Below are 19,518 nucleotides of genomic sequence, written 5' to 3' on the forward strand. Positions count from 1 at the left end.
ATATTTTGTTGATGTATTTATTATAAAACATAGCAAGTATATCTATTTTTTTCTGCCAAATATGTCTTACTTACTAAGCAGGTATTTATTTAAGAGAAATTTTTATTAAAAGTCTAGATGATTTTTTGAATAACCTGAATGATTTGGATAAACTTATGTAATTTAATTTCTAATTGAATAAACTAATTAAAAATTTATTGCGTTCATTGCTCTTATATTTAAGAATTGTATATAATTTTAAAAATATAAATGTAATCCTGTTACTAATTAGAAACCCAGATGATTAGAGCTGAGCTGAACTGAATTTAGCTGAGACAAATGTGTAGTGTCCATGTATTATCTCACTATAACTGCGGGGAGATAACGGTACACTTTCAAGCTTAGTGTTGACTAGTCTTCAAATGAAAAAAGTTGTTTCCTAAAGCCTATTTGTTTTTACTCTGTCTTACTAATTATTTCTATTTAACTATTACAGTGGAGTCAGATGAATTGGATAGCTACATGTATCAGACAGTGGGTCACCATGCCATTGACCTGTATGCAGAAGCAATGGCTCTTCCCCTGTACCGCAAAACCATAAGAGGAAGGAGCTTGGAGACAGGAAAAATGTATACCACACGGGAAGGTGATGAGGTTGAAGATCTCTATGAACTATTGAAACTTGTTAAGGTATGCAGAGTGACTAACTATCCCTTTTGAACTTTGTAACTTTCATTTATTGAGTTATTTAATATTAAATAGTTTGTATCTGTTCATAGCCCAGCTATTTTTTGAAAGGATATTTTTATCTTTTAGGTGGAAGGTAACAAAAATTTGCTGGTATGTCTTTATGTTAGACTATGGAAAAGTAAGTCTTTAAGTATAGATTTGCATCTAGGCTTATCACATGATTTTTTTCAACATATTGTATGTGTGTTTTGCCTGCATATATGTTTGTATAACATATGTATGTCTGGTACCTACAGAGGCCAGAAAAGGGAATTTGATTTCCTGAACTGAGACTTACAGATGGTTATAAACCTCCATGTGAGTGCTGGATCCCAGTGCCTTTAACTGCTTAGCCATCTCTCAAGCACCCTCATCAAATGGTATTTCTTTTCCTTCAGGGTATTGAAAAACAATAGCAGTCAATCTTTTTCTTTAACAGATTTTAAATCCCTACTAAACAAATTGATGAGTCCCATTTCTTTTTTTTTTTTCTTTTTTTTTGGTTTTTCGAGACAGGGTTTCTCTGTGGCTTTGGAGCCTGTCCTGGCACTAGCTCTGTAGACCAGGCTGGTCTCGAACTCACAGAGATCCGCCTGCCTCTGCCTCCCGAGTGCTGGGATTAAAGGCGTGCGCCACCATCGCCCGGCCCATTTCTTTATTAGATTAGAGTTTCTAGTTGCAAGAGTAAGACAAGGAACAGACAAGATGGCTGTTGTGGAAGAGTACTATGAGAAGGAGTGAAGTGAGACCAAGGTGACAGCAACTGATAGCCTGAGATAGCCAGGGATGTACTGGCTGGGATGGCCAGTGAGACCTCTCCCATAAGGTTACGCAGACTGGAAGGAAGGAAGTCAGAGCTGAGCTTTCAATAAATTTGTCAGAATTATGAATTAATAAGGCATTATATGTATTTTTTGTTGTTGTCCATCATTCATTCAAGAATAGTTCCAGCACAGAAAATCTTGGAGAGAAATGTGGGCTCATCTATCTACTAGATACCTCACTCAGTGAATGTAGAAGGAGATGATAGTAACGATCATCCTTGCATGCTCACTGATAATCAGTTATTGAGGATAGTTCAGCATTCTTCCTAAAACAAATGTTTATTCAGCCACTGTACATATTCAGTTCACATAAGGCATACTGATGGGGACTCAAGTCAGTGTGTACTGAATATCTCAATACTTTTACAGGGGAAAGAAAAAGAATTCCGTCCTTTCCTGTACCATTGCATTTTTTCACTCTTTAGTTCAACCCTCTCCCAAGTTATGTAATGAACATTTCTTAATTGAAAATTTATAATATTAATCAAAATTTTATATTAGTTAACAGTTTTGATTAAGAAAAATACCAGATAGCCAAATACATTTAAGGTAGCTTAATGAAAACAGTTCCGCTGGGCGATGGTGGCGCACGCCTTTAATCCCAGCACTCGGGAGGCAGAGGCAGGCGGATCTCTGTGAGTTCGAGACCAGCCTGGTCTACAGAGCTAGTTCCAGGACAGGCTCCAAAGCCACAGAGAAACCCTGTCTCGAAAAACCAAAAAAAAAAAAAAAAAGAAAGCAGTTCCTATTTTGTATGTCAGAACTTTTTTATATTCAAAAGAAGCACAGGAGCTATTTTGCAGAGTGCTGTTTAGTTTGACAGCATATAAAGTGGAGACTTTGCAGAGGCTGGCGTTGGGAGCTGCATGCTCATTTTAACTACTGTGATTGCACAACAAGGAGGAAGGAAAAGACTTCTGCTTTCCATGATTGTCTCTCTAGAAAGGTTGGAGATGTAAAGATGAGATCCAGATTTTGTCTTTGCACATTTGTTTTTCCAGACAACACTGAAACTGGATATCGACATTTCAGTATAAAACAATATTACAAAATGATGGAACCTGCACTAGAAATAATTGGGTTGCTTAAAAATCACCAATGTGATAACTTTGAAGAAATCCTGTGATAATAACAACCATCCAGGAAAGGGAATGATAATAAATTACTAATCAGTTTAATTAAAAGTGAGCAGATTAGCAGTAATTAAAAAGAAATCCCCTTTCTCTCCATGCTGTCTTTGGAGAAATGGATGCTTTGCCATTATCTTGATAGTAACCGTCAATTATGACATAAATTAATGCTAATGTTAAATCTTGACAACTTCTGCTTTGGAATTTCATACATGATAATTATAACTATAGTTGAAAGAGATGTTATCAAGTTGTCTGGGACTAAATAGTTTCTTCTTTTCCTATGTAAAAATATTAATTTACTATAGGATATTTTAAAGACATCAATATCAGAAATCTATTACTTTTATGAAAGAAATTGTATAGCTAAGCTTTTAAAGTTAAATCCATTTGTGAAACACAGGTACAAAGATTTCAGTAGAGGTCTCATATATTCTCATGAATAATTGAGTAATTATAGAAAAGAAACTAATTTAGAAAGGGCTATAATTTCCAAGTTTGTCTCAACTTTCTATAAGCAAAAGAACTGCACTTTAAGCTTTTGAATGTTAATGCAGTATTGAAGCGCCAGGACTTACTTTTGTTTCATTTGTTAATTCCTAACAGGTTTCTCGCTTGTGTTACATATGTCTTTTGTTTTTATAGATTTTTCCCTTCAAATGTGAGAGCCATGTTTTTCTAGGGTGAGCTTCATTTTGAAAATAATTCAATCTGTTTAAGTAGCAAAGTCCTAGGATTATAAACTCCAGGAAGGTTAGAATTACAAGTTTTCTGTTTTGTTGAGGTCAGGAAAATGTATCAATCCATCATATCCCTTCAGTTAGGTACCTGTGAGTCTCATATAGGTATCTGAAGCTATTTGCTGGGTGGTGATGGCACTTGCCTTTAATCCGAGCACTCAGGAGGCAGAGGCAGGTGAATCTTTGTGAGTTGGAGTTCTGCCTGGTCTACAAGAACTAGTTACAGGACAGGCTCTAAAGAGAAATCCTGTCTCAAAAAATCAAAAAAAAAAAAAAGTTGGTTGTATGATGTCTCTTTTGTATTCTAGTATTGAAGTGTAATGTGATTCTCTTCTAGTTTAATATGGTGTAACCTTCTTTTTCTGAAACCAGTAATTTATGAATTGTGTTCAAGGTTTTTTTATTGAAGCCTATTAAAAGATACAAATTGGCATCATTTTTTTTATAGAATCATATTTAAGGATCTATTTTTTTCCTCTCTTTTGATTTGGTACTGTTTCTTTCTAGATATGAGGTTTCTTCCCAGTATCTCCATTTTGGTGGAATGTTTCTTTAAGACATTTCCAAAGGGCAGATCCATTCAAAGTCTTACACTTTGAAAGTGTTTGTATTTTGCCCCACAGTTTTTACTGAACATTACTGAACGAATGCTTTCCTGTAAGTCTTCTGTAATTGCCTAGTGATAGGATATCTCTTTGAAAGCTTGTCCCTGTTTGGTGACAGCCTTATGGCCCAAATGATAACCTTTATGTCTAGCCCACTTACAGTAGAGCCTTCCTCTTCTGTCTGTACTGGTCCAGGGATGGTTTGTCCTAACAGAATATAGCACTGGCAATTGACAGAAGCTGTGTTCTTCCATTTGTCTAGAAAGAGGTTGACTATGGGATATAGATATTTAATAACCTTTGCTTTTTACTTTTTGTTTTGAAAGGGAAATAGTTAATGTCAAATATAATAGAAAAAAATGGCAGAGCGAGATGACTTATAGTGTAAGGATGGTTCTGGGAAGTCCTCTTTTGTGAATTGTTTGATAATTTTCTCTTCTTAATTTTCTTCATGTTCCGCCTCCCCCCCCCTGCACAAACACCCAGCACTGCCTAGTCAGAAATTACAGTTTGTAGGATGAATCTTTATGTAACTTCTATTTTCCCGAATATTTTTCTTGTCTGTCATTAGTAAGGACAGATGTTTCTTGGGGACCAGAATGGGTCCTATCTGGTTTGGTGGTGGTGGTGGTGGTGTGTGTGTGTGTGGTGGGGGAGGTCTTGGCACATGTGTACATGCATGTGGAGGCCAGAGGTTGATATTAGGTGGCTTTCTCAATGGCTTCTCTACCTTATTTTTTTGATACAGCATCTCTGAGTAGGCCAGGAGGTCAGTAATTGGACAGAATACAGAATATCTGGCCAGCAAGCACCAATAATCTTCCTTTTTTTGTATCCCCAGTACAAGAAATACAGGCAAGCTGCTATATCTGGGTTTGTTTGTTTGTTTTTTGGTTGGTTGGTTTTTGTTTTTGTTTTTTTACCTAGATGCTGGTAAACTGAACTCAGACACCGCATAGGCTGCATGCTTGCCAGGAGGCCCCTTATCTAATGAGCCATGTCCCCAGCTTTATGCCTTTTCGTTATTGTTTTTCTTTGTTTTTCTTTTTTTTTTTTTTTTGGTTTTTTCGAGACAGGGTTTCTCTGTGGTTTTGGAGCCTGTCCTGGAACTAGCTCTTGTAGACCAGGCTGGTCTCAAACTCACAGAGATCCGCCTGCCTCTGCCTCCCGAGTGCTGGGATTAAAGGCGTGCGCCACCACCGCCCGGCTTGTTATTGTTTTTCTGAGAGTGCTTCTGGAATCCTTTTTATTTTTGTGTTGAGTTTTTTTAAGCAGTATTTCTCCAATAGCTAAGAACTTTCTTTATTCATTGAGTTTTCTTTTTCCAGATAATTTTCTTTCTCTGTAGCAGCCACATCCCTTGTATCATTCTTAAAATATAAGTACAAGTTTTTAAATCCTATCTGGTGCTTCCTCAGCTGTTCCTATTTTCTTTGTTTTTCTTTTTTTCTTTTTTCTCGTGCTGTGTAAGAATAAGAGAAGAGCTGACTGTAACCACATTGGTTTTAGTTTTCCCAGACATGGCTCAGACTTGTGAACCTGGAGTTCATGATGGTGTGGCTCCCCTGGCTCCTTCTTCCTTGTTCTCTTCCAGGCAGCAGCAGATTATGCTTTCTCTACTGATTCATCAGTTATCAGCCTTTTATCTTCTTTCTGATTCACGCAAGAAGTTGAGATATTCTGGCTCCGATAGATCCCTGCTGTTCTTGTTTTTGATAGATTGTACCTTTGTGTCATTTAATAGAATTTCAGCATCCAGAAGCCCATGTTAACTTGGTTCTAATGGGACATATCTAATGTGCTTCTGACACTTGAGCATGCAGTCTCAGTCTCCCTCTTCTAACCTTACTGACACTCCTTTTGTACTCATTTGTTCATAGGCATCTCAGCTTGACAGTGACTTTAAATTCCTCATAACTTAAATATGGTAATTAGTGAATAATTGCTTTCTTAAATGAATAATTTAAGAAATATTTGTTATAGGATAATTTCTTAAAAATGGAGTATTTACTGTTGAAAGTAAATTGTAAAATGCAATACAAAACGAAGGTACCTTCACCTTTGCTTTTAGAGAATATCGGTTGCTGTGTTACATTCTCTGATAATTTATTTTTTACCAGAGAGAAGAAGTTCTAGCCAATCACTTTATCACTTTTATTTTTATTTTTCTACTACTTTTTCTTTTATTGAAAATAGATTTTTTAATACACTATATTCTGGTTATGGTTTACCCTTACCCAGTTTGTCTGAGATCCTTCCTCCCTCCCCTCCTATCCTAATCCACATCCTGTCTGTCTCTCCTTAGAAGACAAACAGGCATCCAAGTAATAAAATAAAACCAGATAAAACAGAAACAGACAAATTAGAATAAGACAAAACAGACAAACAGCAGAAAAAAAAAGTATGAGAAACATATATAAACAGAGAGACACAGGATAGCACATACAGGAATCCCATAAAAACACAACACAGGAAGCCATAATATATATGCAAAGACTCTGGAAGGGGTAAAATGCCCTGATAAAACATTATGAGACAAGGAATTTTCAACGATGTCATTGTTTTCCTGTTGTGGGACCTACTGTTTAAGAGTGGTTTGTATCCACAATGAGACTCTATTGGGGAGAACTATTTTTTCATTTGCAAGTGGCTGTCAATTGGAAATAGCTTCTGTGTTAGGGATGGTGCTGTGTCCAGTGCCTCTCTCAGTGCTGGAATTCCATCTGGCACAGGGCTTGCGCATACTCCCACAGTGCTGTGCGTTCATATTGCATCAGTCCTGCTGCTGTGTTTAGAAGGCCTTGTTTGTTTTCTTGGTGTCCTTCATCCCCTCTGACTTGTATGATCTTGAACCTTCCCTTTCTCTTCATCAGGGTTCCTGGAACCCTAAGGGAGAGAAATTTGATAGAGACCTTCCATTTAGGACAACTGACTGTTCTAGTGTCTCTTACTCTCTCCACATCATCTACTGTGGCTCCTAGTTAGTTACTATCTATTGTGGGAGGAAACTTTCCTTTCATGATTCTTTTAATGATTTATTTATTTTTGTTGTATTTGCATTAGTATTTTGCTTGCATGTATGTCTGAGGGTGTTGGATCCTCTGGAACTGGAGTCACAGAGCAGTGAGCTACCGTGTGGGTGCTGGGAATTGAACTTCAACCAGTGCTCTCAACTGCTGAGCCATCTTCCAGCCCGGAGGAGGAAGCTTTTCTGATGATGACTGAGGAAGACACTGATCTATGAGTATATCCGAATGTCATGAGTATTCATTTTATGGCTACCCTCCTTTAGCAGAATGGTAATGTTTGTTTTTCCCTAGGTTCCAGACCTATATGTCCCAGGTCATGCCCTCCTCAGCTGTATCAGAATGGGCTCCATATCATGGAATGGGCCTTAAATCCAATCAGATACTAGTTAGTTACTGCCATAAATGTGTCACTATTGCCCTAGCATATCACTGCAGGCAGACCTTTGGATGCTGAAGACTTTGTTTTGGGGATGTCGTTTACCTTTCTGCTTCAGTTGCTTGCAGACTCCCTTTTAGTATCATGAACACTGGTCCATAGGGGATAAAGGTTCTAGGCAGGTACCAACATGGCTTCTTCATGTTCAGTGAGTTGTGTAGGGTTTGTCTTTAGCAATAAGGCCTTACTGTTAGTTTTTTTGAGAGTAATAATTGTCTGAAGGTTCTTATTGGCTCCTTCGGCCAGTAACTCAATTACATGTGACCAATTCCTGGGACTGAAAGCTTTGTTTGATGATCAGAGATATCCAACTGGGGCTCCATCTTCCCCATTTAATCAATTTTAAATAAAATACGATTTGTTAAAAATACTGTAAAGGTAAGTTTAGCAACAAGTAAAAATATAGGACCCAATTAGATAATCAAATGCAGTGTTGTTTTATCCTGTTTTATTTTGTTTCTCTCTCTAGCCTCTGTTGACTATTTAGTCAGAACTCTTGCAGTTAGAAGTTAGTTCCTATTTACATTCTTTCTAGTGTAATTCTAGACAAAGCTCTAGTCGTCTTACACAGCTTAAAGAAAAATAGCCAATTTTATGTCATTGTTCTTTGGCCTGACATAACATTCTCAAGCCAGTTACTGTTTCTAAAAGTTGATTTCATTTGTAAACCAACCATTTCTGGAGAAAGAAGTAGAGAAATTATTATTGAATTCTGATAATATATTCCAGGCATAAACAAATGATGGACCTTCAACTTAGATCAGGTTCTTGCTGTCAGAAAGATGGACTATGGTAGAGGCATAAAGAGCAGCAGGTTTCCAGAGTTTAATAGCTTTCAGATATGGGCAACTTTGGCAACCATGAGAGGTGATTCTTTGACCATTTCCCTGTTTTTGTGGCCTCTTTCCCACTGCATTCTTTCTTCCCTTCTTCCTTCATCCTCCTTTATGTATGTTTTTTAAAATTAACCATTGGCCCCACAGCCTTGACTTTGCAATCTGAGATTTTCATAATTTAGTTATTCATAAGTTCCTGACTTTAATATACTGTAAGCATAGTGAACTTAGCAAGTTGAGAACAGAAAGTTTCTGTAAGAAAATTTCAATTTTTGTATTACCTTCTTAGGAATTAGACCCCATCACTCATTTCAAAACCTGAGTCCCACGACCAAGCTTGAACTTTTGCTTAGCTCCTCCTTTACTTCAGTGGCTACTGTTATTTCTCTGTAACCTGTTGATAATACTTTGACGAAGTATAAATCTGACACTTTGATGTCATTCTTGCCGTGGCTGCTTGTCTGTCTATAGTACATAGCAGTCTCCTAATGAGTCATTCACCTGTGCTTCGTGTAGCTCTTCTAGCACATAGTTGTCAGGAAGACTGTATGCATGCTCAAGAAGCCCACTGTTAAGACACTTAATCAGAAGTCCCTGTGTCCTATTAATCTGATCCTGTCATTCCCACATAAGCCTATGATAAAATTATAACCAGTAGCCACTTTAATTTCAACCTTTTTTTTTTAAAAAAAAGCAGTGACTTTAGCCTTTTTAAAAAAGTCTCATTTCTTTATTCTCCTGAAGAACTTCATCTTCATCCACTGTGAAATCTGTAATCTTCCTTATTTTTGGAGCTCTAATGGCAACTTGTCAATTATTTAATTGTGGCCCTCAGCATGTCACTGTGATCATTTATATGGCTATACTGGCTGTTGGGCTGTGAGACCTTCAGCATGATGCACAATGCTCACTTCCATTTTTGTATCGTAAGTACCTGGGAAAGGTTTTGGCATATGTAGGCTCATGAAGAATTTTATTTATTTATTTATTTATTTATTTATTTATTTATTTATTATGTATACAATATTCTGTCAGTGTATATGCCTGCAGGCCAGAAGAGGGCACCAGACCCCGTTACAGATGGTTGTGAGCCACCATGTGGTTGCTGGGGAATTGAGCTCAGGACCTTTGGAAGAGCAGGCAATGCTCCTAACCTCTGAGCCATCTCTCCAGCCCTGAAGAATTGTTTTAAAGGGTATATAATTCAAAAAATTATCAAATTAAATTTTAATTTCATAATTTATCTAATGTAGGAGTACTGGTATTATTTCATTATATGACATAATCCAGTTTTTTTCTATTTTTGGCCAGAACTTAAGGGGCTTCGGCATCATGGTGAAAGTTTATAAAATAAGGCATCCTAGTATTTGTGGTGCGATTATTATCTGTACTAAGCGTGATCTCCGGCTGTAGTACATTTTATACAAATGCGGAGAAGAGACTTTTTCACAATATCCCTGTATTAGGAAACCTGCTTTGTGAGTCTTTTCACTTCTTATCTTTGGGGGAAATGGTCTAGAATCTTAAGTGGCTTTGAGGTGAATCCAGAGTGTTTAAAGTGGGAGGAAAGTATAATATGGCTTTAAGATTTGTAGGGAGGACCCAGACAGTGCTGGCTAAACAGGACATAGCTCTGCCCAGATTGCAGATTGCTCCTGGCTCCTCAGCACTGCACAGGTTCTCTCAAGCCCTGTCAGTCCCCAAGATATGGGACATTAAGCCTGGTCCCTTGGCATGATAAATGTATTTCTAGTATTGACCCTGGTCTCTAAACAGGAAGTGTTGGCACTGTAGTTATCCAGTGTCGTTTTGCTCCCTGGTGCTGCGCCTTAAGGCTGTACAATATTTGGCCTGTTCAGATGGTAAAGTCAGACATGTGTAAGGAAATAGAAGATGATAAATCTCTCTAGGAAGTAGAGTTGGATGGTAATTTTCAGTTGTTGGAACTTCCTCATGTTATCATAGGATCAGATTTTTCTTTGGTTTTATTTTCCACACCCAGATAGGGTTTCTCTGTATAAGTCTAGGTATCCTGGAACCCACTCTGTAGACCAGGCTGACCTAGAACTCAAATATCCACTTTCCTCTGCCTCCTGAGTGCTGAGATTAAAGGTGTGTACCACCACTTCCTGGATCAGACTTTTTATCTGTAGGTTTTTCCTAAAACATCAACTTTAGATGCCTTCTTTTTCTCAAGTTGATTGTGTCTCCTCAGCTGTGGACTGTCTCCACTTGGTGTTGCTGACAGTGTCTATATACTGTCTGTGAACCTTACCTATGTATTTCTGTCATTTTCTCATCTGGTGACCCTCTTGGAATTTACCAATTGACTTTATTTCTTGTATTTCTTTCTTTATGCTTTCCAACCTCTGGAGTTTCTGTCCCATTGACTTTTTGCCCTTTCTCTGAATGTATAACCATTATTTTCAAAGAAACCTTTTGTGGCTCTCTGCTTCTGTAATTGTGTCATCTAAGATGCTGGTTTTATGTTTCTGTCCTCTAGTCTTTTTTTTCACATGTAGTTTATGCTGTCACTGTGGTGTTCTCAATTAAATGACTAAGAACGTATGACAGATTGATAACAGTTTCTTTATTCTTTTGTTGGTGGCCTTGCATTACATTTCAAGTAGGACTTTATTGATTGTCACACAACATAATCATACATACTATAAAGATCTTTTAAAAATACTATTTTAGTTGTGTGATTGTGTGGGGTTATGTTCATATGAGTGAGACTTCCCATGAAGGCCAGAGGAGTTGAATCTATGTGGAGCTGAACTGGTTGTGAGCTGTTGTACGAGCTGCTGGCCTGCTTTTCATCCCGCCCGGCTCCCACATGGCTAGCTTTACACCAGAAATAACAACACACAAATTGTATTCTTTTAAACACTGCCTGGCCCATTAGTTTCAACCTCTTAACCCATTTCTAATAATCTATGTAGCACGACAAGGTGCACTTACCAGGAAGATTCTAGCCTATGTACATCCTGGGTCGGAGTTCATTGTGTCTGCCCGGGAGAGGGGAGCATGGCCTCTGCTCCAGAGAGCAGAGCTGTCGAGTCTGAGCTCACTTCCTCTTCCTCCCAGCATTCTGTTCTGTTTACTCCACCCACCTATGTTTTAACCTATGAGGGCCAAGCAGTTTCTTTATTACTTAACCAATGAAATGAACAGATTGATATATGACACTCACACATCAGTGAGCTCCCAACTTTGTATCTGGGTGTTAAACTGAGGTCTTCTGCAAAGCAGTGTTCACTCTAGCCCATGAGTGTTTTATAATGGATTTTTGTCTTTAAATTTAGAAACATTAGAAAAAAGATAAAGTGGTTATAGGAAGCAGTTATATATTGGGTATGGTTTTTGACAAGAGATGACATAATAGAGACTTCATTCTGTATTGACATGAGAAGATATGGAGTAATCAAAGGAAATTGTAATTGACGGTTTGTGATGTTTCCTGAAGTTTCCATTGGATACACACATACATATGTGGTATAGCTAGATCATAGGATAGTTCTACATACATTTTCAGATTTTTATAAATTTGTGCTTTGGAATTGACCCCAAGGCCATACGTGTTGTGGTATATTGCTAGCTCTCTTTCACTTTTATTTTGAAACATAGCTTTACCAAGTTGCCCAGGCTAGCCTTTAATTCATATTGTGACCTAGGCAGGCTTTGAATTTGAAGCTCTTCTGCATCAGTGTCCTAAGTGTCTAAGATTAATATAAACCTGCACTACTAGGGCTAGGTAATTTAAATTTTGAGTAATTTCTATATTTTTTTCCACAATAATTATACTCATTTCCATTTTTACCAATAATGTATGAGAGTTCTATTTTTTCTATATCCTCACTTCAGTTTTTAGTAATAGTTATTTTTACATGGGTATAACGTGTAGTTTTAATTTACATTTCTTTCATAGTTGATATATTGAACATTTTTTCATATAGTTGCTGCCTATTTTTATTTTTTTAAGAAGTATCTAGAATAGTTATTTTTAAGTTGGATTATTTGGATGATACTTTTATCAGTTTCTTATGTTCACTGGATTTTAACCCTTTGTTGGGTGATCTATTAACAGTGGTTTCACTTACCTGTTGGGTAACCTTCTTTAGTCAATAACCTTTAAGAGGCTGGAACAGGTTGGAGCATGACATTTTGGGTATCCAGAGAGAACTGCCATTCAGCTCTTGCTCTCCCTTGCTCTCATGCTCCACACCTTGAGGTTGGACCTCCGTTCCAGATCCATGAGTTTTTCCCTTACAATAAAGAATAATCTTGGAATCTTTTGGAGTTAATTTGATATTATTTGACTCACACCCCACCCCTACCCCAGACATGTTCAGCTTCACTTATCCTGGCTCCTCTTTTATTTCATTGTTGTTTACTTTGTTGTGGAGCAGCCTTATGCTATACTGTAATTCTATTAGTCTGTTGCTTTTGATATTAAAAAATATAACAGAAGAGCCTTTACTAATGTCTTGAGTTTCTTCCTGTGTTCTTGTCTAGTGGTTTCTTGTTTGCTTTACTTATACTTGGATACTTTATTCATTTTAAGTTATTTATTGTCCATGCTGAAAATTGAGAGTCAAATTGAATCTCCATGTGGCTTTTTTGGTTTTCCCTGCACCATTTATTGAAGAAACTGTTTGCTCTTTCTCCAGTATATGTTTGTGGTACCTTAAATAAGAGTCAGTGGTTTATAGATGAATGGACTTACTTCTCAGCTCTTTGTTCTCATCTACAGGTCTCTTGTTTTCATGATACTACCGAAGTCTTTCAGTTACTGTGGTTGTGTATTGTGTTTTGTAATCAAGTGTTATAATGTGCTCACATTTGACCTTCTTGTTAGATTGTTTTGGTTGTTGTCTAAGGTGATTAGTGCTTTCATATGAAATTGAGGAACATTTTCAGTTTTTTGAAGAATACCATTGGTATTTACATGAGAATTTAATTTACTCTATTCATTTGTTTTACCTAGTATGAACATTTAAAAATATATTTTTTATAATTCATGTTTATGAGAGTTCCTCTCATTGCATTGTGTATACTCTTAAACTTTCTTCCTTCAGTGTTTTATAATTTTCATTGTAAAGGTCTTTTGCTTTCTTGATTAAATTTATTGCCAAATATTTGTTATAACTTTTGAGAATGAATTTCTGTCATTATTTCTTTCTTGGAAATCTTACTATATAAAAAGGGTGCTATTTTTTATATTGATGTTTGTATCTTGTAAATGATGAATTTATCAGTTTGACAGGTTTTCTGGTAGAAATGTTAGGTTTTTGAGTATACAATATGCCATTTGCAGATAAGAATAATTTCACTTCTCCATTTTCATTTGTGTCTCTTTTATTTCTTACCTCTTTCTTTTTCTTAGTTGACTGACTACCTGTTTGAGTACTATGTCTAATATATACATGCATATAATACTATCTGCATTTATATATGCAGCTGTATGTTTATATGTGTGTATTTACATACATATGTATTTCTTTCTGTTAACAATTCTTAGAGTAAAGATTAAAAGCCACTACCCTGAAGGGGTTGCCCAAGGAGTGACAGACAGATAGAGTTGCAAGTTAACTTCAGAATGAACTGGTGGAGCAATGATAATGCAAGTAAGAGATTAGAGAAATGCTATTCCACAGGCAAGTTCAGGTTGAGAATGAAGATTTCAGAAAGCTAGAAAGTTATGTGAATAGTAACCAGGCAAATAGCAATCACACAAGTGAAGGGTGTATACTGCAGGGGACTAATAAAGCTCTTGATGGTGTTTCAGTAGTAACAAGAAGACTCTATGTTAAATGCACAGTACAATAGCTAACTTACACAGCTCTTGCTGGATAATATTCATAGCCGAAGTCAATTTTATAGCCATATATTATAAATATTGTGCTCTTAAATGTTATGACATTATGTTTTTTCCTTAATCTTGGGCAGCATGGTTTATAATCTGCTTCATATCATTCTGGATTCATTGACTGAAGTTAAGGTTAATTTTTATCTTGCTAGTTCTTTTAATTGGATATTTAACAATCTCTTATTAAAACTTTGTGAAATATACATCACCTAAATGTTTTGACTTTGCTTCCTAAAAATAAATTCTGTAAATTCTCAAAAAGATACAAAGTGATTGATAATAATGTATTTTTATCATAATAGCATTCCCATGGAGATACATAGTTCAAATTACTGTTGTAACTACATATAATAGTTATTCACACTCAAATAAAGCAAAATAAGGAGTCAACAGGTTTTGTAGCCCTTGGGCATGATAGCAGATAGGAACTGGCTTTCAGGCTGTAAGGGAAATACTGCCTTTGTGCTGTGTTTGTGATGTCTCTCCCAAGGTTTACTGTGCACAATTTATTCCACAAACTCCTGTGAAGTCCACTTTTCCTAAGTGTGCCTATTCACATTGCTCTCTTCAGTAGAAATCATCTTTACTACTGTGATGGTTAGGATCCCTGCAAAACAACTTCTAATTATTTTTCATTTCTAGCTATATTCCCAATATGGATTTTCTATTCTTTCTTTTTTTTTTTAATTTTTTTGGTACCTGGAGGGACAGCCGTGGGTGCTGGGAACCGAACTCTTATATTTTTGGTTGTGAGCCTAGCCTTTAACGGCTGAGCCATCCCTCCAGGCCTATTCTTTCTATTGTTTATTTATGGTTGTAACTTGAAAATTTGCAGTTGTATTATATTTCTTCTCATGAGTCCTAGTCTAGAATAGATACTATATTTAACTCTGTTCCTCTTGAATTCAGTCATTTTGTCTGCAAAATATGGACCCATATTTCCTTCTGTCTTGTTTCTCTGTTTTGAGAGCATGTACAAATGCCTCTTTAAATTTTTTGTTCTTTAATGTATATGGATATTTTGCCTCCATATATTCCCTTGAACAGTGTGTTTATGAAGTATCTGAGGACAAAGTAGGATCCTCTAGAACTGTTGTCAGATTGTTGTGAGCTGCAAGCTGGGTGCTGGGAATGAAACCACAGTCTGCAAGATTATCTAGGGCCCTTAACCACTGAGCCGTCTCTCTAACTCCATGATGACTCCTGAAGTTTCTAAAGCAAAGGAGCTACGTTAATTAGGTTCCACTTTCTGTTATCCCTTCACCTTCATGTCAGTCTCGAGTCTTTCTTCTCTTTTATTCCTTAGCTCCCAAAATGATCCATTAAAGTTCTGTAGAGTCATTTTGTTTCATTGCATACAGAGTTCCACTGGAATAGTAATATTTAATAGCTATTGTAAGTGAACACCAAGAAAAATGCAAGTATTGTTACATTTAGTAATGTTATGCATAGGAGAAAAGAGTGATAGTTATGTGGAAGAATTAGATTTGTTTATACTATAGTTTGGGGTGAATTTATCCTTATCAATTCATTCCCTATGGGTTTTATCCCTTGGAGTCTTCCTTAGGTTCTTTCAGTGTGTAATTCAGCTTTCTAAGAACTATGAAATTGTTTCCTCTCAAGTGTCCTATGTGAGTAGACTCATGGTTGGACTCTTTCCACTGCAGATACAGAAGGTTGAACCCAAAGATGGCAAAGGTCATAATTTAATGCTTTTTTTTTTTCATTGAACTTTATTTTGTCATGTTCTTTTAGAGCAATTTTTGGGATTTCCTTAGACCGCATCCATGTGCTTCTGACTTTGAAAGACTATAAAACTTGAGCTTGATCACAGACATCTAATAAGAATGAACTTGTGGACTTCTCTGGAGGATATTGTGATTCTTTAAGAGAGGGTTTCTAAATCTGAAAGAGTCAATTTTATGCAGACTTTTGAATATATAAGTTTGTAGGGAGTGAATTCTTTGTTTTTCTCTTAGGTATAATAGTAGTCAGTTCGTTTTAAATGTTTATAGCCAAGTTTTTAACCATTAGTTACAGAAAATCTTGGAACCTAGGCATATTATGACCCTTTAGTTGAGAATCAGTGGGGCTCTGATCCTATGATCACATACTCTGCTCTGTATCTGGTGATAGACTCATTGTGTGGATGGAGAAGATGAGGGTGCTGTAGATATGTCTAGAGAAAAGATTAAGCAGTGGTATTTTAAGTTTTTTACGAATGGAATAATAAGGACTAATAAACACCATTTTGGCTAAGACCTCCAGTTCTAATATTTGCGAAGCTGTGGTGAGAGGGTCACCATGAGTCTGCGGTACGACAAACAAAAGAAGTGAGGGCACTGAGGCCTGTGAAGGAGCTTCTGGCTCGGAGACCTGGTTGTTAGGAAGTAGACCTATGGACTTTCTATACTGGAAGCTGAGAGGCCGTGATATAAATGACATTGCTTCTGACCTCCCCAGTTGTCTTTTTTCCTTTCTGTTACTTTTACAAGTGTTTATCCTGTTATGCTATTTTCATCATTATTTATATGAATGGCATATTCTTTCTATTCATTTATAACTTTTAGCTAGAATTGCCTGATTTTCAGCTTTGGGCACTCCTCCGCATTCATTGTAATGTCCTAATTGTAGGAAGTACTTAACAGTTTTTTGTTGTATATTTGCTCCACAATGTTCTTAATGATTTTCATCAATCACATAGTCAATTCTATCCCAAATTAAGGGTGGAATTTCTCTCAGGAATTCCTGTTTGTAAATATTTTGCCATACTATAATTGTGTACTTTTTATTATATTAGCTCTATAAATCATATAGATTTTTCCCATTGTATCACGTATTGAAAAATCCACAATTATCCCTACAAACTTTCTAATTTATATTCTGATTTATATATACATCATCTCAATGGGGCATATTACCTTTAGTTTGCAGATACTTAAAATATAGGTTAAGTAACTTGTCTAAGGTTATACAACTAAAAAGTGATAAAACTTGTCTTAATTAGGGTTTCTATTGCCATGCCATGACCATGGCAATTCTTATAAAGAAAAAAAAATTTAGTGGGGTAGCTTATAGTTTTAGAGGTCTGATTCATTAGCACCATTGTGGGACATGGCGGGATGCAAGCATAGTGCTGGAGAAGGAACTAATCTGCAGGAAACAGGAAGTAAACGGAAACACTGGGCATGGCTTGAGCATATAGGACAGCACAAAGCCCACCTCCACGGTGACACACTTTTTCCAACAATGCCATACCAACACCAACAAAGCCATACCTCCTTAACAGTACCCTATGAGCTTTGGGGGCCGGTTGTATTTAAAGTATCACATTCTACTCGCTGGTCCCCATAAGTTTATAACAATAATATAATGTAAAATGCATTTAGTCCAACTTCAAAAGTTCCCATAGTCTATTACAGCCTCAACAATGTTTTAAAGTCCAAAGTTCAAAGTCTGTTCCAAGACTCATACAATCTCTTAATTGTAATCCCCTATAAAATAATTTTAAAAAACCACACACTTCCATGATACAGAGTTCCTGTTCTAAAAAATAGGGAAGGGAGCATAGTGAGGAAATATTGGACCAAAGTAAGACCAAAAACCAGCTGGGCAAACTTCAGACTCTGCATCTCCATGTTTAATGTCATATCTCCATATCTCCAACTCCTTTCATCTTTCTTGACTGCAACCTACTTTTTTCTCTCAGGCTAGTTTCACTCCCTGTTAGCAGCATTCCTTAGCAGGCATCTCACAGCTCTGGCATCTCCAACATTTTGGGGTCTCCAAGGCAATCCAGGCTTCAACTTCACAGCTTTGTGAAATGGCCTTTCTAGGCCTCCATTCATGGAACCCCTGACACATGCCTGGCCTTAATGGCTTTCCTTGGTCCTGGTGGCAAATTCTGTAACCTTTCTTCTGTCCTTAACTCCAAAGCCGAAACCATGTGGCAGAAGCTCTGGGGCTGGAACATCTTTACCAACTTTTTGTTTTTGATGGTCACCTTCACTGCCTAAACTTGGTTGTCCTGTAACTTGCTCTGTAGACCAGGCTGTCTGGCCTTGAACTCAGAGATCCACCAGTCTCTGCCTTCTGAGGGCTGGGTTTAAAAGCAAGCACCACCACAAGGGGCTGTAAGCTTTTCTTTAGTTCCTTTCCACAAATTGGAAATTTATCTGGGTGGGATCTTGCCCTAAGGTCACCAATCCCTTTAGTCCATTTCTTAATTTGTTTATCTCTTTGATCACAGTATTTACCTTCATTCACCTTCCTGTTGCTCCTTTTCTCCTCAGTTGTTCCTTTTCATCTTTACAAGCATGAACACTAGTAATCACAGGACAGAGTCTATACTAGGCTGTTTTGAGATTTCCTCTGCCCACAGCTTGCATTCAAATCTCTTCTCATTAGCCTAAGGCAGACTGTTTGGACAAGGGCAAAAAAACAGCCACTTTCTTCATCAAAATATCACAACACAGTATCTAGGCAACATACTAAAATTTCACCCCATTGAAACCTCTTGAGCCAACCCCCAAAGTTCAAATCATTCTCAGCACCATTAATAGTCTTCCATTCTCCTAGTAGCATGTCCCATTGAGCAGTGCTTAAAGCTTCCCACTGCTTTCCTAACACTAAGTACCAAAATGCAAATTCCTCCAAATGAAAACATGGTCAGATCTATCACAGAAATACCCAGTCTCTGATACAAACTTCTGGCCTTTGTTAGGGTTTCTATTGGTGTGAAGAGACACCATGACCATGGCAATTCTTATAAAGAAAATCATTTAATGGTGTAGCTTACAGATTTAGAGGATTAGTCCGTTATCATCATGATACATCATGATAACTTGCAGACAGATGTGGTGCTATAGAAGGAGCTGAGATTACTACATCTTACCCCCGCAGGCAACAGGAAGTGAACTGAAACATAGGGTATGACTTGAGCATGTTTGAGACCTCAAAGCCCAGCCCACCAAATTTATGCACTTCCTCCAACAAGGCCATACTTACCCCAACAAAGCCATACCTCCTAATAGTGTCACTTCTTATGAGTTTATACCAGCCTGTACTCCCACAGCATATGTTTGTACTCACGGTAGATACATTTATAGCAATACACGTACAACAAAAGCCAGTGTGCCATATAGATTGACAGTGTGGAAGAGGGCAGTCATATGACTTGGTAACAGCAACATAGGTACTTAATTCATATAATCTGTGTATGTTTGATCTCTTAGGCTCTCCGAGTAACTTTGAGTTCTGACTTCTGAGAAAGATTTTCTAAGGGCTAATCGGGTACTTGCATAATGATTCAAGATAAAATATATGCAGGAAAAGCACATAA

At 37.1% G+C, this 19,518-nt stretch overlaps 1 protein-coding gene across 1 annotated transcript in view; it reads left to right on the plus strand.

The window, feature by feature from the left end:
* Window positions 1-19,518, plus strand: part of Dph6 (diphthamine biosynthesis 6) — a 28,101-nt gene that overhangs the window by 6,488 nt on the left and 2,095 nt on the right. The window contains 1 exon segment of the mRNA XM_013352626.2: window positions 476-669. Within this exon segment, the coding sequence (XP_013208080.2) occupies window positions 476-669 (194 nt within the window).

This window comes from Microtus ochrogaster (assembly GCF_000317375.1).
Source record: "Microtus ochrogaster isolate Prairie Vole_2 chromosome 14 unlocalized genomic scaffold, MicOch1.0 chr14_random_1, whole genome shotgun sequence".
NCBI lineage: Eukaryota > Metazoa > Chordata > Mammalia > Rodentia > Cricetidae > Microtus > Microtus ochrogaster.